At 44.2% G+C, this 22,153-nt stretch overlaps 1 protein-coding gene and 2 long non-coding RNA genes across 4 annotated transcripts in view; all 3 read left to right on the top strand.

Annotated features, from left to right (window-relative positions):
• The window catches only part of LOC131328773 (uncharacterized), a 34,224-nt gene extending 32,491 nt beyond the window's left edge, over window positions 1–1,733 (top strand). The window contains exon 26 of the long non-coding RNA XR_009200500.1: window positions 1,528–1,733. This is a non-coding gene — a long non-coding RNA (uncharacterized LOC131328773). The remainder of the gene's footprint in view (window positions 1–1,527) is intronic.
• An 8,432-nt stretch (window positions 1,734–10,165) lies between these two features.
• On the top strand, window positions 10,166–10,776 carry LOC131328488 (uncharacterized). The gene is made up of 2 exons (XM_058361430.1): window positions 10,166–10,348; window positions 10,522–10,776. Exons 1-2 carry the CDS (start codon window positions 10,166–10,168, stop codon window positions 10,774–10,776), a joined length of 438 nt encoding a protein of 145 aa, XP_058217413.1.
• A 6,882-nt stretch (window positions 10,777–17,658) lies between these two features.
• Window positions 17,659–19,891, top strand: LOC131328775 (uncharacterized). Of its 2 annotated transcripts, XR_009200501.1 has the most exons (4): window positions 17,659–17,788; window positions 17,855–17,936; window positions 18,067–19,437; window positions 19,516–19,891. It is a non-coding gene; the product is annotated as an uncharacterized LOC131328775 (long non-coding RNA). The 2 variants fall into 2 exon arrangements; XR_009200502.1 differs by lacking the exon at window positions 17,855–17,936 and having other exon boundaries at window positions 17,662–17,788.
• The last annotated feature ends 2,262 nt before the right edge of the window (window positions 19,892–22,153 follow it).

Genomic DNA, 22,153 nt, shown 5'->3' with positions numbered 1-22,153 from the left:
AATTTACGATCGAGATGCTGCTCATCGAAGTTTTAACTGTGATACTATCTTGATGGGAGTACAAGTATTGTATTACTACGGTTATTCTACTCATTGCATTTATAGCTATTGTTTTTGTAAGCATATCTGTACATGGATAGTTCCCTCGAACTAACTTGTTGCACTTGTTGATCAACCATGATATTGGAAAGGACAAGGATGGTGGATTTGAACTTTTAAGATGTATAATTTCTCAGCTAGCACTAGGATGTGCAATAGATCCATAAGGCACTACTCGCTTACATTTTCGTCCTCCCTTTTTGATGTATAAAGCTGTGGCTCTTAAAGTTATATGGTATCAATGTTATATAGGACTTCACCAGAGTTGAGCTATATAGCTATTTGACAACTCCATATCCATATAACAATACAAGGAGGTTTTTTCAAATTGTCTCCTCACATACTAACTTTTTGGGTGTTTTAAGAGCTGAGATGGAACTTGAATATTGAACCAATGGATAGGATGAAAACTCAGATTTTACACTTCCCCCAAAAAATGTCATTGTCTTACCAAACCCCTTCCCAAAAATCAGACCGGTGAGCTACTCCCTAAAAATCAGATTGGACACGCAACCTCTTTCTTTGTCTCTCACCCCTGTTTCATCCAAAATTCCTCTCTCTCTCTCTCTCTCTCTCTCTCTCTCTCTCTCTCTCTCCAGAAACCCCTGTTTCTCTCTCCCCTCCCTCCCCCCCCCCCCCCCCCCCCCCCCCCCACACACACACACAGTTTCTCTCTCTTTTAACACCCACCTGCCTATCTCACCCTCTGTTTTCCTATCTTATCCAGAGGAAACACCACCAGCCGAAGTTGCCATTAAATCTGTAGGTAATCGGATTTTTAAGCTTTCGAATCTATTTTTCCAGATTCACTTGCATCTAATCCTGTCTTTGCATGTATGTAGTCCTATTTTTTTTCAATTTAAGTGCTTCAGTCATTTGGGGAATGGGGTTTCTGTTGAATATGCTTTCACTTGCATCTAATCTCACCCTTTGTTTTAGTTTTTTCCCCTTTTGCTACATCTGCTATGTCTTTTTTCCCAAAATGGGGTGGACACTACTGTTTACTCTTTATGAAAATTGGGTGGACTCTCTTTAAGCTTAGTGAAAAAAAATAAAAAGATTGCTTGCATGAAGGTCGGAATACCATAGTGTTCTAATTAGAGAATCAGATTTGGATTTTGCAATAAGAGGTTAGAATATGATATTGGGGCTTATAAGTATTTGGATACGACACTTCCAGAACTTGATTAGGAAGAAATTTCAATTAGACTCGGAACTTGATCATTGCGTTTTAACAAAATGTTAAGCATAACAATCCAGTACCACCACTACAATAATTCAGTAGCTAATAGACCCGCAAATGATTTGTAGCTGTATATTTGGGAAAGCCTAAGGGAATATGGACCATATTCCACACAAGTAAAATTATGGAGTTCTACTGCTTTTATACGTTAGTAGCATTGATGTAATTTGCAAGTTTTTTCGCAGGCCGAGGTCAAAATTCATCAAGTATGATGCCATTAGCCATAACTGATGCATTCAATATTTTCAAGATTTAATTATGCAAGGTAAGTTTAAGGTTTGATGCTTATTTCCATCTCCCAAATTTCTAGGGGAATGAATTAGTGTGGACACCAAGTCTTCTGGCTTGCTGTAGCCTGGTTTTGGTACCAAGGAAGTGGCCAAAGCAATTTTTTTTTCATTTGTTAATTAGTTACTCCCTCCGTCCCAATTTACTTGTCATTTTTTGGAGTTCGTGCCACTTTTCAATTAATTATATTTTGTAATTTATAATGTTTTAGGTGATTTCGAAAACATTGAATAATAGAACAAATCGAGATCTATCAAACAAGATGTATATTGGATATAAAATTCATTACCACTTTAAAGATATAACTAGTTTTTTAATCCAGTTAGAATAGAACTGGGACAAGTAAATTGGGACGGAGGGAGTATGTAGTAAGTTCAGGCATGTGGGAGTTTGAGACTGCTTTCTCCATTTCATCCTTGTGGTACTGGCTTCATGAGATACAAGCACTATGTGGTGGCCTCGGTTACCATCTCGGTAACCGAGCCAAATGGTTCGAACCAATACACCGTGATGGTCTGGCCCGCAACTTGGTAAAAGCTAATGTCTTCGACATACTGTTTGGTTTAGCGCTCGGTGACAAGACTTCTATGCCAGCTTCGGTAATTATCAGCAGCGCAGAACATATCTGTTCCGGTGCTACCGAAGCCGCCTAAAAGTAGTTTCGCCAAATGGGTCCCATGAGGGTTGTGCGACAAGCTTAATCATTGGAATCAGATCTGGCCATGTGCTTTGTAACCGTTTTGCTCCACTCGTCATTTATGACGTCACCCAAGGCAGTTAGCCGAGCGTGTCCTCCACGCGCGGGCTTGGAGGCCAAGTAAACCTAGGTCTATAAATACAAAGGGATACTCACCTGGAGAGGTATGCCATTCAACCTTAACCCTAGACCTATATTCTTCCCCTGAGATCTAACTTGATCGTCGAAGGGTCACTAGGTTTCCACAGCCCTAGTGACTTGTTGCAGGTCCAGCGGCGAAGGCGCGGAGCAAATGGAGGAACAAACCTAACCCGAACTATGGTCAAGGTCCCATCAAATCGAACCCCCACAATTGGCGACTCTGCTGGGGACCTAGCCATCTTTTCAGCGTTCATCTCCTTCTCTCCAGAAAACTCCGTTCATCGTTCCTACTAAAGATATGGTGGAGGTCGAAGAAACGCACCGTAGTGACACCACCTTAGGGCTCGGCCCCCTTGGGGACCATGACCTGGCCTCCGGCGGAGCCAACGCCTTGGGGAAAGCTTATATGTCCATCGGAGTCAGAGCCGGGACCTCAACGCCGGATGGAGGCCCGTCCTCTGAACTCCACACCTACATCCGCCACCTGGAACGGAAAATCGACGACCTAACAACAGTCGTGGAACGAGACAAGCATGTTTGGGACGAGTTGGTGGAGATCAAGCATCTCTTACAGATCTCCCCATCTCATTCCTTCGGAAGCCGTGGTGGAAGAAAAAGCCATCATAGCCCTCCCCGTAGTTGCGAATGAGGCCACCTGGTGGAGCTCCGACCTCGGCCCTCAGTCAAAGACCGCCTCGAGCCACCAGGTGCAGAGGTTGGTCGAACCGAAAGGGTTGCGTGGCGTAGGGAACGTTCTCGTTCCCCTAAGCAACCTTGTGGGAAACCATCCGCCTTTGAGAGGCTCGGAGCAGGAAGCGTTTCTGCCTCTTCCACTCATTCAGTTCGGATTAGCAAGGGGTAGCATGAATCCACCCCAAGCTTTACAAGGGCTGCCAAGGAAGACGACGGCTTCTTGGTGTTCCAGACGAAGGGATACCACGAGCGTCTGAAGAATGCTCAAACCAAAAGTCCTATCGTCTCACACTCTAAAGAAGCTCGTAACAGAAGCCCAGTCACCGAATGCCTCGAGCCTTCTCCTCGGGATAGCTACCGAAAATAGCGCCACGAGCGTTCTCCCCATAAGTCGGCAAGCGTCGTCCTGAAGAGAAAGGAGTATAAGAGGTTGGATCAGCTTATCCTGAAGAAGCGTATTGCGACCAAGCATCTAGACGGTTCCAACCATTCGATCCAACCTCATCGCAACGCCAGGCTCGGAAAACTCACGACCTCTCCTTTCACAAGAGAGATTGACTCAGTCACCTCCCAAAGGAAGTCCAATACAAACTCGTTATGTCTCTCTTCCTCCGAAATGATCCTTCGGACGATACATTCTTGTGCAAGGTTTTCCCTGTCAGGACGATGCATTCTTGTGCAAGGTTTTCCCTGCCAGCCTCGGGAACCTGGGTCTCACATGGTTTAACCAGTTCCCAGCCCGGTCAATCTCCTCGTTCGACTCCCATTGTGATGCCTCATGGCTCGGGTCGTCATGAACAACAAGCACGAGAAGGAGATCGATTCCCTCATCGCTCTTCGAAAACAAAACAACGAAACGCTCCGCCAGTACGCTGGTCGCTATTGGGAGTTATTCAATGAAATAGAGGGTTGTGACGATGTCATCTCGGCCCGAAAATTCAAGCTCGGCCTTACTTCCCAGGATGAACAGTTGTACGACGATCTCGCTCGCCACAAGCCCAATTCCATAAAAGACCTCATGACTCGCATAGAGGACTAGTGCCAGCTCATCGAATCCAAAGATGAAAGGGGCATCAGGAAGCCCACGAGCTCAAAGACAGCGTCAGCCTCGGTAGCTGCTCCGACTCCCACACCTGTTTTAACCCCTAAGAAGCAGGTCAACAACATTAAGTAGTCACCAAGGAAAGGACCGAAGCCCAGCTACTTCAACGCCGAGAAAATCGTCTTCACCATTCCTATCTACCAGATTATTGACCAAGTGAAGGATCAGCCTTTCTTCTCCTTCCCGAACCAAAAACTCGGCACCGAGAACGGGAAAATCAAGAACCTTATCGTTAACGAGCAAGTTCACTTCACCACTGCCTGCAAGCCCTTCAAGGCTTACTTGGAGCAGCTTGTTGCAGGAAGCCATCTCGGTAACCTCATCGACAACAAGAAGACCAGGGCTCGAGCACAACGTGCCAAGAACCATACCGAAGAAGAAGTTCAAACGATCCATGTTATCCACGACCCTCTAAACTCTGAGGCCGCTCGTATCATTCTTGCCGAGCTGAATGACGCTTCTTCTTCCAAACAGGTCATGTTGGTCAGTCCTGAGCCAAAGCGCGCCAGAACCGACGATGGTTCCAAATGAACCATTACCTTTACCGAAAAAGATCTCGAGCGAGTCCAATTCCTGCATAATGACGCCTTCGTGGTCATGCTACGCATCGGAACCTTTAATGTCCAGCGCGTCCTCGTGGACCAAGGCAGCTCAGTTGAGGTCATGTACTATTCTCTGTTCAAGGATTTGAAGATCTCCGACATCGACCTCCGTCCCTCCGAAGTTCCCCTTGTCGGGTTCAACGAGGCACCGGTATGGCCCCTCGGCACGATCACCCTTCCCGTCCGTGTCGGATCGGTCATCCTTGACATAGAGTTTGTGGTTGTCGATGTTCTTAGCCCTTACAATGCAATTGTCGGGTGCACCTGGCTCCATAAGCTGAAGGCTATCGCTTCCACTTATCACCAGGTAGTTCGCTTCATTGGTGCTAATGGACGCCAGGAGGACTTGTATGGAGATCAAACCGCGGCCAAAAGATGTTATGTCAACGCAGTCCAAAGCAGTAAGCAGACTTCCCAGGTCAACCTCATCGAGGTGCCCGAGGCTTCAGTTCTGGAAGACGTCGGCAGACCGGTTGACGAAAAAGCAATAGAAGATCTTGTCTCTGTCCCCGTCACCGAAGACGGTTCCTGTTCGTTCTTTGTCGGTTCTTCACTTAGTGACACCGAACATAACGAGATGATTGACTTCCTCAACATGAACATAGAAGTATTCGCATGGACCTCGTATGAGATGCCCGGGGTCGATCCCTCGTTTATCTGCCACGAGCTCTACATTGACTGAGCCAAACACCCAGTTGTGCAAAGAGCAAGGCGATCCTCCCCGGTCCATTCCGAAGCTGTCATTGAAGACGTCAACTGGCTCCTAAATGCGAAGGCCATCCGAGAAGTGCAATACCCCAGGTGGTTGGCCAATACTGTGGTGGTCAAGAAGAATCATCGGTCTGCGTCGATTATTCCAATCTCAATGACGCCTGCCCAAAGGGCTTCTTCCCCCTCCCACGGATTGACCAGCTCGTCGATGCCACAGCTGGCCATGCCCGACTCAGTTTTATGGACGCCTATCGGGGCTACCATCAGATCGCCATGAGCGAAGGAGACGTCAAAAACACGGCCTTCATCACCCCTCACGGAATCTTTGGATATCTCGTTATGCCCTTTGGCCTGAAGAACGTCGGGGCCACTTTTCAACGAAAAATAACCAAGATGTTTGAGCGTCTACTCGGCGACACCATGATGGCTTACATCGATGACATGGTGGTCAAAAGCATGCTCGCCGGTGATCACCTGACCCACATCGTCGAAGCTTTTGAAATCCTCAAAAAACACAAGCTCCGCCTCAATGCCGAGAAGTGTGCCTTCGGTGTCAGCTCCGACAAGTTTCTCGGTCACCTCGTCTCCCGAAACGGTATTGAAGCTGACCCCGCTCAACTACTTGCCATTGAGAAACTATCGGCTCCCCACAACAAGAGGGACGTTCAACGTTTAATAGGCATGGCCAATGCCTTGAACCAATTCATCAGTCGCTCCTCCGACAAATGCCAGCCATTTTTCGCCCTCTTAAAGGGCAGTTGACGAAGTTACAATTGGACAGAAGACTGTGATTGAGCTCTCCAGCAGTTGAAGACTTACCTTTCCGAGGCCCCACTCCTCGTCACGCCTCGGGACCAGGAGGACTTGGTCCCATACCTGGTTGTCTCTCCACACGCTATAAGCTTGGTGCTCGTCCGACTGGAACTATGGGATCACCAACCCATCTATTACTCAAGTAAGACAATGACCCCCGTCGAGACACGCTATCTACCACTGGAAAAACTTGTTCTCGCCCTTGTCTCAGTGTTTCCCACTTTTCCGCCGGGTAGGCGTGAGCGGAAAATCCAATGGCGTATGCGGTGTGAGCGCGGGCGTGCCTGGACTTGTCGTCGTCTAACGTATGAAAGGCTTGAGCGCCTCAATCTGACTTTGTATGTAGTGCGACTGCATGTGACCCAAAGGGTGAGGCCACAATGAGGTTCGTGGTTTTGCCTCAACGAGCGAGGACTTTGAATTTCCCAACCGTATGAGAAAAAGAGGAACAAACGTAGAAGTAACTTTATTATATCGTACTAATAAAGTTGGAGATACAAGAGAGACGGAATAACTTTACTATATCGTAATAATAAAGTTGGGGGTACAAGAGAGATAGAAATGAAAGAGAAATGAGATAATTGCTTCACTGGGAAGACTTTGGTTTTTTAAGCGCTGGGTTTGATTGGTGTGTGAACCATTTTTTCTTCTTGAGTTCCTCTATTTATAGGCAAGGGTCTTCGGCTTTGCATGTGTATTTTCCAGCCTTGCTCTTGCAGTGCCAAGTGTCCCACTAAACCAAGTTGTTGGCGGTTCCTAGCAATTAATTGAATTGCCCATGTGCTTTTCTACGATCGTGGGTATTTACTTGCAGTTGAGCCAAGATCATGGGCTCCCTGGTTTTCCTCTTCCGTGGCAGGTAAATAGGCAATGGGCAGTTAGAAATTCTCTTGCATCGAACATACCCACGTTTTTTTTATCATGCAACTAATTAACTCCTAAAAAATAGGATCAATTAGCCACTGATCAACCCAATTCCACGTGTTCCAAAACAAATGTGGGCTTTACTTCCTTCGGGAATAATCCAAGTGGGAAAATTATTCAGTGTATCGCGTTTCATTTGGGTTTTGATCAATTGGGCCTTGCTCCAATAACGAAATTAATGTGGCCCATTAATCTTTAGCCCGAGAAGCTTATAAATATTGGCCCAATTTAATTAATATCTAATTAAATGGCCCTCCAGCCCTAGTCCAAGATTTGGTGCCAAAAACGGGTGTAAATAGTACCCTAGGATTTTTGGCATTTTCATAGGATACCATATGGTTTTAGGCACTTTCATAAGCACATTTGTCCTTATATTTGATTACAAAAAATGTTTGTACTTAAGATCAAAAAATGTAAATATGAGGGACTTTTGGCTAAGTCTCCCAATTAATGGCTTCAACAACTCTCTTATAACTTACTTCCGTTTTGGCCTAAATAATTCATTTATTATTATTTTTACTTATTTTTTTTGTACTAGTTAATTTGGTGTTGATTTTTATAAGATTATTGGTTCGTCTTGACGATGGAAATCTAAAGAGTTAAACATTATCAGCAAAATATTTAAAAAGCAATTCCGAGCTTGATGTTTTAAGGGACTTGGCTTTATTTTTTGTTTTTATTCAAAAAAAACTTGCATTTGTCAGCTTTATGTAAATTATTGGTTTGACTGATGATATGAATCAAAAAAGTAAAAAAAATTAATTTGGTTAATAATTTTTATTTTTTGTCTTTATTATTTTAAATTGGGTTTATAATTTTACTTTTTCAATTCCTATCATCGAGACAAACCACTAATTCCCAAAATTTTACACAAAGCTGACAAATGCAAGTTTTTTTATTTTCGAATAAAGACAAAATTAAGCCAAGTCACTTAAACAAAATCAAGCTCGGAATTGCTTGAACTTTTTAAATATTTTGCTCATAATGTTAACTTTTTGTATTCATATCGTCGAGAAGAACCAATAATCATAAAAAAAAAATCGACGCAAAACAAACTAATACCAAAAAAGTACAAAAAAATTTTAAAAAAAGAAGGAATTATTTAGGCCAAAATGGAAGTAATAAGAGTTGTTGATTTTATTTTATATTTATTGCTTTCTTTCTGTTTGAAGGGTGAGTGGGAAGGCATGGTGTGGCCTAAAAATAGGCATTGATTTCAATGTGGTTGGATGGAGTACTTCATCCTCACCGGCAAGAAACTGGAGTACAATACTTGGATATATACATACTTTCACACTGGATGGGATATTATTCCCAAACCCGTACGTATACTCACTAGTAATTAAAAACTACAAGAGTGATGAATCCCAATGTACGTATATCTTTTTTTTTTTGCCAAAGTTTAGGATAGATTTTATAAATCTCAGGGAAATAAAATCAATACATCAAGAAGGGCTCTCATCCTCACATGATGGATGAAAAATAAAATCAATATATCAAAAAGGGCTCTCATCCTTACATGATGGATGAAAAAAGCCTGGTGGGGGGGGGGGGGGGGGGGGGAAAGAATTCCCACGATCGAATCCCACTCCCTCTCACAGCATCTTTGGCCACAACATGCGCCGCCGAATTGCTAATCCTTCGAATAAAACTCACTCTTGTATCTTCAAACTCCTGCCTTAGCCGGGTCACATCCGCAATTAGAATCCCAACTGCTGTGTTGACATCTTGCTGCTTTTGAATCATGCCAATCACCAATTGGGAATCTCCTTCAATATGCACCTTCTGCAACCCAAGTTCTTTCGCAAAGACCAAACTTTCTCGTGCCGCCATCGCCTCCAACACTACTGGGCTCATCAAAAATCTGAAGTGAAAACCTCTAGCCGCTCTAAAATGGCCACGCGAGTCTCTGATCACAATGCCTAGCCCGCTTGACTTCCGGTGATTGTCCAGTCCCCCATCGAAATTGATTTTAACCCACCCATTCATGGGTTTTTTCCATTCAACTTGCTCTCCTACAATGGTGGCATGACCAGAGTCCCCAATCCTTGGTATTCGTTCATTAGACTTCAAGAAATCTACTGCCTCGCAAATTGTAGCAGTGCAAGCCGCATCCGGTCTCCACAGTTTATTACTGAAAACGTCGTTTTTGCATTTCCAAATTCTCCAAACGATATAACCCACTGCAGCCCACACATTCTTGTTTTCCTTCATCCCTTTCCATCTCTCTAATAGGTTATCCCACCAATCAAGAACTGAATCACCCTGAATAGAATTCATGTTATTCCCCAACGGAGAAAGCCGCCACATGATCTGAGCGAAGGAACATCAAGCTAGTAAATGACGTTGTCCTTTCCCCTTTCGGCGTTTGTGGCTAGTAAATGACGTTGTCGGAGTTGTCCTCTCCCCTTTCGGCGTTTTACACGAAAGCTCCCTCTCTATTAACTTCCCAGCCTCCAAGAACGAGGCTGAGTGCGAAACACTGATCTCCAGGCTCAAAATGGCCGAAGCCCTTGGCATCGAAAAACTTGTGGTTTACAGTGATTCCCAATTAGTCAACCAGCTCTCGGAGGAAGCTCGGAACGACTGAATGCGTACTTACCTTAGCTCTATCGTCTGACTCATCAAAAATTTCAAAGCTATCCGAGTCGAACATATCTCCAGGGAACAGAATGCCCATGCCGACGCTCTTACGGGGTTCGCCTCGGCTAGCTCCTCCTCGGGACATCGTTCCATCTCCTTCAGCTCCATTGACAAGCCCAGTTTCGAACTTGAAGTATTGAATCAAGAAGTACTCAGCATTGAGCTTGGTCCGAGCTGGATGGATGAGATCATTGGCTACCTGCGAGATGATGTCCTCCCCACCGACAAGGACGCTCACCGACTTCGAAATAAAGTTGCTTTCTTTTGGCTCAATCCGAACGGTAAGCTTTACCGAAGATCATTTACCAGCTCGTATCTGCTGGTCGCACACCCCCACCAAGTACCGAGCATCATCGAAGAGCTTCACACCGGTGACAGTGGTTGTCACTCCGGTGGACGATCCCTCGCTCACCGAGCCATCTCCCAAGGGTATTGGTGGCCAACAATGAAGAAGGATTCTGAAGAGTTTGTCAAGCGTTGTGGGAAATGCCAGATGTTCGCCCCAATTATCCACCAGCCGACTCGGGACCTTAGCCCCTTCACCAGCCTTTGGCCTTTCTTTTAGTGGGGCATGAATGTCGTTGGTAAGCTCCCCGTTGCTCCCGATGGGTTCAAGTTCCTCTTAACTGCCATCGACTATTTCTCCAAATGGGTCGAAGCCGAGCCCTTGGTAACTATTGAAGAAACAGATGTCATTCGGTTCGTTTGGCGAAATATCATCTCTCGCTTCGGTGTTCCCTTCGCCATCATCACGGACAACGGGCGGCAGTTTACCTGTCAGAAATACCGATCTCTATTAGATGAATATGGCCTCAACTAGGACACATCCACCCTGGTTTACCCCCAGGGTAACAGGCAAGCTGAGGCTGCAAATAAGGCAATCTCATCTGGGCTTAAGCGTTGACTCGAGTCACGCTGGGGCAAATTGGCCGAGGAGCTACCTAGGGTACTCTGGGGCTACCGTACTACACCTTGGCGATCAACCGGTCGCACTCCCTTCTCCTTGGCATTTGGAATGGAGGCTGTCATTCCCCTCTAAGTCGGGCTCCCAACAATGCGTACTGAAAATTTCGACGAGTCGGTGAATAATGACAACATCGCTTCGGATCTCAACTTGGCCGAGGAGGAACGTGAAAACGCAAGGATCAAGCTCGCATTGTACCAACAGGAAGTTGCCAAGGGCTACAACTGTAGCGTCCGTTTTAGGTCGTTCAAATCTGACGACCTCGTCTGGAAGATAGTGGTGGAGAAGTCCAAGAAAAGAAAGCTAATGCCCAATTGGGAGGGTCCTTTCCGAGTCCTCAAACACCTCGGTTTGGGAAATTACAAGCCGGAGAAGTTGGATGGTTCTCCTATCGCTAAGACCTGGAACGCAAACAACCTAAAGAAGTTCTATGGCTAGCAGCGCCTCGGTTCCGAGGACCCGCCGACTTCCTTTTTACCAGTATTTATCTTCTAAGTAATTTTGTTTTGGGAACAACCTGCTTATGTAACGACAATACCAAACAAGTATCAAATGAAAATTTTCTATCCTTGCCAATGCTTGTTCTTTCTGTTTCTGTTGTTTACTTTTTCCACTCGGTTCGTTATCGATCAGACCGTTTTATTTCGACTTTAGGGGTTATGTCTTCTCCTGGGTAATACCCTTAGACAAAATTCCCACAAAGTCTCCCTGACCTTCGCTGTCGTTTGGACTTCGGTCGTTTGCCTTAAGGATACTCGGCTTCTTCCCGAGCCCTTTATATCGACCTACCAATAGTCATTCACTGCTCGGTTTCGCTGCATCCCGAAGTCATGGCCAGCGCCATCTCTCTTTCGAGACTCCAGCTCAAATCCCCCGGCAGCACCACCTTATCATGAGTCTGCCCATCACTCCTCTAATCTCTTAACTATAACCGAGGCACCCTAACCCAAATCAAGGGCATGGAAATTCAAAATACTTTCTTCGGATTAGGTCACTCGGCCCCTTTTGACCTTCCCAGAGGCGGGGTCTTCGGAAACTAAGCCCTACGCTTTGGTTCCCTCCCTACTTGTTTACACAGCATGCTCGCCCGAAGTAGGGGGGCACCCACAAACCATCTTTTTCTGAACTAACTTACGTGAGTATGTTTGGCGAATGTTTCGGTTCATGCTTCGGTTAAACTTGTTTTACAATTCCACAAGTCTCACCAACGCAGGGGGAACAATACCCTAGCAGCAACCATAAATTCATACAAGCATTTCAAAGATAAACGTAACGTCCAGGAAAAGAAAGCATTCATTCACAAAAACCACAGTGAATCGCAAGTTCAAATCCTACTTAAACCATTACAAGCGATCAAGCTTCGGCCAAGTATTTGGCGCCTGTCACAACAACAAATATTTATAAACTTTAGAATAGCAAACTCCAAATGTCCGGAGCCGTCCAGTTAAATGGTAAATCAAAAAGTTTAAAACATTTTTCAGAAGGGAGGGGTGAAGCTCTTTCATGTGTCAGCAGGAGCAGGGGCGCCGGGATCAGCCTTGTTCTCGGGTGCCTGCAACTCCTCGGGGTTCGGCCCCATTTCATCTTCCTCCTCGGGCAGCACGAGCTCTTCAAGAGGGGGTTGGGGTACGGCTCAGAGTTCTGAATCTTCAGGGAGATCAAGCTTTCTTAGAAGAGCCTCATAGCTGCAGCGTAATCCGTCCAAGAAGCAATCTTTATACATCTCGGTCTCGATCTCCCGAACCTGCTTCTTGTATTCCACTTCAACTGCGTCCCAGCCTTTATCATAGCCTTTGTTCCTCGCGTTCTCAACCTCGCGAGCTCGGGTGACCCTAAGAGTAGTTGCATCCTCTTTGGCCTTCGTAGCTCGTCCCTCGGCAAGCACCTTCTCTGTATCACACCTTTGGAAGTCTGCGAGGTAGAGGTCGCAGGTCTCCCGAGCCATTTTTAGATCATCCTCCCTCTGTGCAAGGGCCTGCTTCAAGTCCTCGATCTCCTTCTCCTGGGCTTTGCTTCTGTCGCTAATGGCAAGGGCTTGAGCGCCAGCCTGCCAACAAGAAAATGGATATATTACAAGTATAAGGCTCCCAATTGGAGGGAAGAATTGAAATGCTGCAAAAACTCACATTGAGAGGTGCTTGTGCGATTTCCCTGGTGAGGCCCTGCACGGCCTTGGTATCTCTTGGAAGAATGCAAGCCCGGAGCACCCCAAATGCGGTACCGAGGTTAGAGACATTGTTGGCGTGATGGATTTGGCGTCCGGCATAATGGCGGAACTCCGGAGCCCAGGGAAGATCCTTTGGATGGACCCAGCTGCCACCGTCCCCTTCGCTGGTCTCCTCTCCCCCCTCCCCCTCCTCGGTAATAAGGATCGTCTCCTTCTCCTTCTCCTTCCCCCTGGCTTTGTCCCCTTCCTCATACCGAGCCCTCTTCTCCGGGGGCCTTTCCGAGGAAACGGGGGCTGCCTTTGAGCTTCCGGCACCAGGAGTACCAGAGACAGACCGTCTGCCTCGACCCCTCGGACTCTGGTGCCTGAGGTTAAGCACCTCCTGAGTTCTTGGACTAGCCATTTCCTCGCTAAGCCTGGTTTTCTCAGGTGTCTCCCGGTTGATCTCTGCTCGGATTGTGCCCAGAGGACCGGATTTGCTCCCTTCTTTTTCTGGGGTACTGACTCCCACGCTGCTCCTTTCCTCTCCCTCTACCCCTCCCTTTGCCTCGTCCTTGGTCTGCTCGAGGAACCCCCTGCTGCCTCGGCCTCTTCTTCAAGTAGCTAGTATAAGTCGGAACGTACCCGAGCAGATCAGGGGCGTACCGGCTTGTGAGAGCGATGGCGTAGGCAGCGGTGATTCGAGCCCGGACCGCTCTCTCCCGAAGGTCCTGTACGACCCCGTCAACTGCAAATCACAATCAAAAAAGGGAGGAAGAGTCAGTACATAAGCAGATAAAAAAAAATGCAATACACGAACTAAGGAATGAGATCTACCGACCAGGAGTTCCGGTCTCGAATTGGACCGTGGTCACGATATCGATGCTCTCCCTGGGCCCGAACATGAAGTTCTCGGAGACCAAGACATAAATACTCGCCCACTCTTCGGAGTCGGGCAGATGATCTATCAAAAACGTGTCATACCTTGTCCGGCAGGAGAGATAGTACCGAGCGTTTTCTCGGTTGATTCCAACCAGGTATACTCCGAAGAGTTCTTCCAGCTCGAAGGTCAAATTGTACTGCCTCCTCAGCTCTATAGTGCTTGTGATGATTCGGTAGGAATTCACTGTGAGCTGGGAGAAGGTGAGAGTTAGGTTTCGGAGCACCTGTCGCACAAACTGGTGAAGGGGGAACCTGACTCCCCCTCGGTGATTGCCATCAAGGGAAAAATCAATTCCCCTTGTCGGTGAGAGAGTTCGTTGGGATTGGCGTTCGGGAGCAGCCAAACCTCAACATCCGGAGGGATGCTGTAAACCCTTTCGAACTCGGCGTAGGCGGCAAAGGTGCCGTTGAAATATTGATTTTTGTAAGGACATGGCCTCATCGGTCTCCTGCGTCTCTGGACCTCCTCAGGGGCATCCGCGAATGGTCCCGGCCCTTGGTTCGAGGTAGTGGGAGCTTCCATTTCCCGGGAATCAAATGTCGTCACCACACGAGGAGCTCTAGAGGGGTCAAGCGGTTCAATATGGTCAACCGGGGTTCGGAAAAACGCTCGGATCCGAAGTGCTTGGCGGATGTTCTCGGGGATATTAACAGGAGAAGAGGCAGAGCTACAGGAACTGTTCGAGGAGAGTTCAACGACCATTCGCCCCTACCTAGCAAAGAAAAGAATGTGTAAAAATCCGTTAAGCTATATGCTATGGGAAAAACAAATGGATTCAGTGCTCAGGATAGAATGGTCGCCTCTCTTCGGGGTTTCTAGGTCTCGGTCTTTATTGGGACATTCCTCCTCGGGAAGAGCCCCTGGGGCCTTTAACTATTCCATGATCTCGGGATGAAGATAGGTCTCGGGATGAATACATGCCTGGGGAAGAACATGAACAGTGCCGAAGGAAGCCAGCGCCGCCATGAACCAGAAGCCGGTGAGCGGCGTCTCAGTCGTAATGCGTGATTAAAACGATGAAAAACTTGCAAAAGCATCAAAAGCTGAAGATTAATGTTTGAAGAACAACATACATGTGTTTTGTGCGAAAATCTGTTGCCAAATCGCTCGAAATCATGTTTGAAGGTTGGAAGCAATGGCGGCAAAGTTTTTGCGTCAAGGAGTTGAGAAGATGAGTGCCGTCTATCCATCTTTCCCTTTTATAGAGGAGCGTTCGAAGGGCTGCGCGGGAAACGAAGCGTCATGCATCGAGCCGTTGGATCGCTGACACATGGCTCCATCTGACGGTGAAAAACGAAAGCTCTGCACCGAGGTCTGAACACCGAATCACCGAACCATTGGCATGCTGACATGTGTCCCAAAAAGGACGTTTCGTACCAATCAACTGGCATGGCACGTGCCGAGATAGCTCATGACGTCAAACACTTCGGCAATGATCAACACGTGGCCACTAGGGTTGGGGCTAACACTCTGGTAATTACCGACATCGCTCTTCACCTCGGTAACCTAGTTGTTGAGGGTCAGAGCATGGCGGTTCACGAGAACGGTCAACTCCTTAGAGCCAAGAAGTGATGCTCCAGAAAGTTGAGGGGCCATTATGGTGACCTCGGTTACCATCTCGGTAGATGGTAACCGAGCCAAATGGTTCAAACCAATGCACCGTGATGGTCTGGCCCGCAACTTGGTAAAAGCTAATGTCTTCGACATACTATTCGGTTTAGTGCTCGGTGACAAGACTTTTGTGCCCGCTTCGGTAATTATCAGCAGCGCAGAACGTATCTGTTCCGGTGCTACCGAAGCCGCCTAAAAGAAGTAATTTCGCCAAATGGGTCCCATGAGGGTTGTGCGACAAGCTTAATCATTGGAATCAGATCTGGTCATGTGCTCTGTAACCGTTTTGCTCCACGCGCTTGCTTGGAGGCCAAGTAAACCTAGGTCTATAAATACAAAGGGATACTCACCTAGAGAGGTATGCCATTCAACCCTAACCCTAGACCTATATTCTTCCCCTGAGATCTAACTTGATCGTCGGAGGGTCATTGGGTTTCCACAGCCCTAGTGACTTGTTGCAAACGGAGGAAGGAACCTAACTCCAACTACAGTCAAGGTCCCATCAAATTGAACCCCCACACCCTATGACGGAGTGTAGCTTAGAAGTTGTATTGTTGAACTTTATTAGTCGATCATTGTGTTTTAACTATCTTGGTTTGATTGGTAAGAAAATGTTATCAATGGAGTGGATGGGTAGATGTGGTTGAAAAAAGCTTTGTGAATGGGGATAATAATAAAAACTCAAATCCTAGAATCTATCAGATCTCACTTGCTATTAATTATTTTTAATAGGTAGTGTCCACATTAAACTTCAGGTCTAAGAAATTCAAACTTGATTACACACTCTCCCTCAAGTTCTCTATTTAAATTTCTCTCGCCCTCTGTTAGGGGAATGTGAAATGGTATGTTAAATGTAATCTGTTGAATTATTTTTCTTGGGTTTTTTTTTTCTTTCTTTTTACTTCTATGTCGTTTTTTTTATGGTTACTTACATATCGATTTGTGCAGTGTGTCCATCTTGATCATCTAACAGTTAAGGGGGATCCTTTAAATAACATGATAGCCCTCAGCCTTTGCCACAAGTAGAGAGTTACAATTAGTATGATAGGGTCATCAAGGATGTAGCTCTTGGTTGTCTTAACATTTAAGAACGTCTTTTGTATTCAAATGGCCGATACTCAAGAGTGTTGTAATGTTCTAGCGTTAATTTCCTCACATTTCGTTTGGGATTGGAATGAAATGGACTCAAATGCATGCCCAAGTGGCTGTGCCGTGTACTCCCATTTTTACATGAAAACTAATTTAAATTTGTGTGTAATGCCTTGAATCTTGATGAATGCTGGTGGATTATTAAGGGGCTGTTTGATAAAACTGAAACTGAAAGATGAAAAGTTAAGTACTGAATGCTGAATTTTTTAAGCTGAAGAGCTATTTGATAAACATATTAAGCACTAAATTATTTTAGTTCTAATTCTCTTTAATTTTTGTTATTGTGGTGATGGTGGTGATGGAATGGTAGTGGTGAGGGTGGCGGTGGGATGGTGGCGGTGGAGAGATGGTGGTGTGATAGTGATGGTGGAATGATGGTGGTGCAATGGTGGCGTTGTGGTGGTGGCGACGGCGTGGTAATAGTGGTAGGGGTGGTGTGGTAGTGGTGGTGGCAGTGGCGGAGTGATTGTGGTGTTGGAGTGGACTAGTGGTGGGTGGTAATGGTTGTGGTGGTGGTAGCGTGGTAGTGGAGTAGTGGTGGTGGTGGTGGTGGTGGTGGTTGTGGTGTTGTGGTGGTGCAATGGTGGTGTTATGGTGGTGGTGGCGGCAGTGTGGTAGTAGTGATGGTGGCGTGGTGGTGGTGGAGTGGACTAGTGGTGGGTGGTAATGGTTGTGGTGGTGGTGGTGGTGGAGTGGAGTGGAGTGGAGTAGTGGTGGTGGTAATGGTTGTGGTAGTGGTAGCGTCGTGGTGGTGGAGTGGTGGCGGTGGCGGTGGTTGAATGCAAGCATATAAGAATTCAGCCAGAATTAACTTTTTACACTATATTTTAAGTGACACTTAATCTGTTAAGTAATGTAAAATGTGATTATCAAACATACTTAATCACTTTTTACTTAATTGTTTCAGTTTTAAGTGCTGAATATGGGATATCAAACAACCCCACATGCTATGGACAATATCTTCGGAAATGTCAGGGTTGTGCTTTGAGAGAACGCGATCTCTGATCCGCTTTCTTAGGGTAAGATTATTCTATTTTCCTTTTGTGTGACGAAAAAATCTTCTCACACATTTTTTTAACCGCTAGGACAAAGGATTGGAGAAGGCAAAATCCAAGGAAAAAGAGAAAGTCATCTATGCAAATAAGAGAAGATAATGCAAGCTCGGTGGTATGAATATTTAACCATTCATTTGTCCTTTTATTTTTTTAAACTTGATTAGTGGTGTGGTCATCCCTTTCCATTTATTTATCTATCACTTCTTAGTAAAAAAGTTATAATCTATTGTATTTCTTTACAGATTGGACATCTTCGAGAGAGAAATGTCGGTATTTTGATCTGGGAGGAGCAAGACCGTGAAATAGCACAGGCATAGTCCAAGGGAAAAGAGAAATTAATCTTTGCAAGGGAAAAAAAATGCATTTCCATTGGTATGATTCATTACCCATTTTTTTTAGCCATTTCCAGTGGTACACGATACATTTAAATTAAATTAGCCTGTGTCACGAGAGGGCTATTGGAGGATATGATGATGAGAGGGTACAATGTCTATAAGAAGCTGCAATTATGAAAATTGGATACCAATTGAGGAGATTATTCAGTATAATTCTCATGCAGTGCTCTCCGCTACACCCATATGGATTATGGAAACAATTCTCAATTCATATTTGTGATGATCTTGCACACAAAATTCGTATATTGTTTGTCATATCTAACCCATCAGAGGCTCAAATTAAGGACTATGGCTTATATTTTTTAAACCAATTGCTTCAAGAATCTGGCAAGACCTTGCTTGATTGACTTCTCTCCTATGCCAAAACCAAATAAAAATTGGAGTGCAATAGTTGGGAGCAGATTGATTCTTGAACATCGACAACTACAGATTGAGGCGCAACAAGCACATGCTCCAATTAATTTTCATTACCTTAATAGTGGACAAAGCACTGCTTACAATGCCATCACTTCTTCGGTCTTTGCAAACAAAAGGACTATGTTCTTTTCGAATGGGGGTGCTAGAACTCATTAGATCCAACTGGGCGACCACCTTTTAAGGTAGAGTTGAAAGTGGGTTGTCCTATAATTTTATTAAGAAATATTGCACCGAAAGACGGCCTTTGTAACAGCACAAGGATGATGGTTGTCAAACGTGCCCCGTGCATAATTGAAGTTCTAATATTAACAAAAGGACATTTTGGCGAATTTGCATTCATTCCTAGGATTTCCTTGACTCCCTCATCTTCAAATTTTCCTTTTTGAATGACAAGACGTCAATTTCCAATTAGATTGGCGTATGCTCTGACCATTAATAAATCCCAAGGGCAATCGGTGAAAGTTGTTGGGGTTGATTTGCGTACACCCATATTTAGTGATGGACAGTTATATGTGGCGCTATCAAGATGCACCTCTTTTGATAGTGTCAGTGAATGAGCTTGATTCCATGACGAACATTTTCTATCCCGAAGTGTTATTGTCGTGATGTGTAGTCAAAACCACCACTATACAAAAGATAAAAGGTACGACTAATTTGTCAATCTCTATTTAAATTTGTTCAATCAACTCTTAAAAGGGTACTCTACAGTGTTGGTGTATTTTTTGTAGGATTGGGATGAAAAGGGCTATGGAGCTCAAGAGGAAGAATATGACGTCAATGCTACAATGGAAAAGTAATAAGGTAGTTTCATACTCAAACGGTGTCCATGAATATGTGCTTGTTGCATAGTGACACACTATTATTTTCCTAAATACCTAGGTTGTCGTGCATTCAACTTGATGGAGGTACTTCATCCCCATTGATACATGGACATTTAAAGCATTGGAAGACTTTTTCAGTGGCACATTGAGGCGTATTTTTTAGAGACGACTAGGTGTATTTTTAAGAGATGACTTTAGAAGCAATTGAAGACTTTTTGAGAGGCATGTTGAAGACTTTTGAACTATGAAAGCAAAAACATTTTGTAAAGAAAACACCGTATTGGAATGACACTATTGTAAAGCCTTATTCCCATATTTGTTGCATAGGCAATGTCATGACACTTGCGATGTGAAGACACTCTTTTGTAAAGATATTGGCACTAATGATGGATTTATTTTTATTTTTATTTTCCGTCACAGATTAGATTTAATCACTACATGGGGCTCTATGTTTTGTTATTGACTACACTTGCTTATTAGCCTTGATGTATTGGACCTTTATTGCATCTTTGGTTTTGGACCTTTATTGCATCTTTCCTACGTATTCTTGGGGTGTATAAGGCGTGTGTACACAGTGTTTTATTTAATGGCACAAACTAGCACTCCTAATGATGTTCTACGCATACTTAACCCTAGTGTTACCGCCCTGTCCCTCCCGTGTGACTCCCCAATGTGTCGGACACAGATACAGCAACAACCTCTTGGAGTGTTGAAATGTATGCTCAAAATCTGGAATAGTTACTGCCTCAAATCGTTCCAAATGCTGAACATGGAATAGTGACTACTTGAATTCAATGATGAGAACCTGAAGTAGCTTCTCCAAGAGTTGCTTTGATGTATGTTTGCTTAAAATTGCTGAAAATCGTTCCAAATGCTGAACATGGAATAGTGACTACTTGAATTTAAAGAATAGAACTTGAAGTTGCTCCTCCAAGAGCTGCATTGATGTTTACCTGCTTAAAATTGCTAAAATCAACAATTTGTTGCTGGAATCGTGTCTTGAAAAATGCTGAAGCTGTAAGTTGGAAACTTGGAACTTGATTTTGTTTGTTGGGAAAGATGTTTAAACCACGAGCATTTTGCAGGTTTAAGTTCTTTAATTTTCAGGATCTAGAAGGTCATAATAGCCTCGATCAGAGCATTCTAACCTCTGAGAACGTTTCCAGCACATGCCTATATCTTAGCATATGCCTAGACTTGGTGGTAATTCATTCTCAGACGTTCACAGTTTTGAGAAAATTCTCATACATTCTTAGCACTATGAACATTCTCAATGCACGCCTAGACTTAGAGATAATTCATTCTCAAACATTTTAAGTTCTAAGAACATTCTTACATGTTCTCAGCACACTTAGACTTGGTGGTAATTTGTTCCGTGACATTCTCAGCACATGTCTAGTCTTAGTGGTACTTTTTTTTATCCTGTTAGTGGTACTCCCTCTGTCCCTTTTTAAGTGTCCTGCTTCGTAACTCTAACTTATTAAAAAGACATCATCATTATATCTTTCACATCAACTTTTTCCTCCACTTTCTTTATTTATCCATCATCATTACACTTTTACTCACTAACTTTTCAAAATAAAATCTACTTTTAGGGATAAAATAGACAATACACCAACTTTTACTCCCCTAACTTTACAAAATAGATACGTATTAAGGGACAATCCAAAATGCAATACTGGACACAAAAAAAAGGGACGGAGGGAGTACTTAAAAAGAGTGTTATACCTTAGTGGTACTTAAAAAGAGTGTTATATCTTAATGAAAAATTAAGGTACAATTTTATGTATCTAGTGAAGCTAATGTTAGTATGAACCAAAGTCTTATAGTATACAGTACATTTTTGAAAGGATCGATGCACGTTGCAAGCAGCCTCTTGCCCTTGCCCATACGTTCTCAATTCCTCGTAGCAATGAAATTTGTTTGGCCTATTTTCAAATATGCTCCTCGGAAATGCAAAATTAAAAGTTTGCGAATTGCGAGAGAGGGTCTGTACTACTTTTTGGAGTCGCCACCCACCCTGGTTAATTTTCTTTCTTATCTATTTGAAGTATCACAAATTATATTAGTTCTGACAATCTTGGTAGGGGTTAGTTACTATCTAGTCAAATTAGTAGAAATAGGTTCAAACTTCAAACATCATAACAGAAAAAAAAAAACCACATTATATAGGAAGACAAGAAAATATAGTAGGAAACTGATTTTCGCGCTTTATTTTTTACTTATGGTGTTTCATTTTTAACGTGGAGTTACTAAACCCGCTATAACATCAAATCCAATATAGAAACAGGATATGTATAAATAAAGATTAATTAAAAACAGAGTCAGTTTACAAAACTCTCTATAACATCAAAATCACTTTCTTCCATTCCAATACTGAAAGACGAGAACAAACAGAAGCAAAAGACTCTAGTCCTCCATTCTATAGCACAAGAAAACCCTAAAATTTGCCAAAATCGGCAAAACCTGTTTTCCTGAACAACAATCTACTACTATAATCTCTGTAAGACTGAAACACCGGAAAATACGCAAAAACTATCGAAACATACATTAACAAACTAAACCCACTGCATAATTATAAACTTATAGTTTAAGGTTGCCACGAAAAGAGCGTAAATTTGGACCACCTCTTGTGCTCATTTTTGTGTTTGAGGACGGGATTAGGAATTGGTGTTCGGGTGCCAACACTAATTCTG

Source organism: Rhododendron vialii, chromosome 6a (assembly GCF_030253575.1).
Source record: "Rhododendron vialii isolate Sample 1 chromosome 6a, ASM3025357v1".
Lineage (NCBI taxonomy): Eukaryota > Viridiplantae > Streptophyta > Magnoliopsida > Ericales > Ericaceae > Rhododendron > Rhododendron vialii.
This window is presented reverse-complemented; position numbering and strand designations above follow the sequence as displayed.

Coding starts and splice junctions, on each gene's coding strand:
- LOC131328488 (XM_058361430.1), top strand. CDS start 10,166: ATGTCCTCCCCACCGACAAGGACGCTCACCGACTTCGAAATAAAGTTG. Junction 10,349..10,521: donor TGACAGTGGTTGTCACTCCG/GTGGACGATCCC, acceptor CCTTTCTTTTAG/TGGGGCATGAATGTCGTTGG.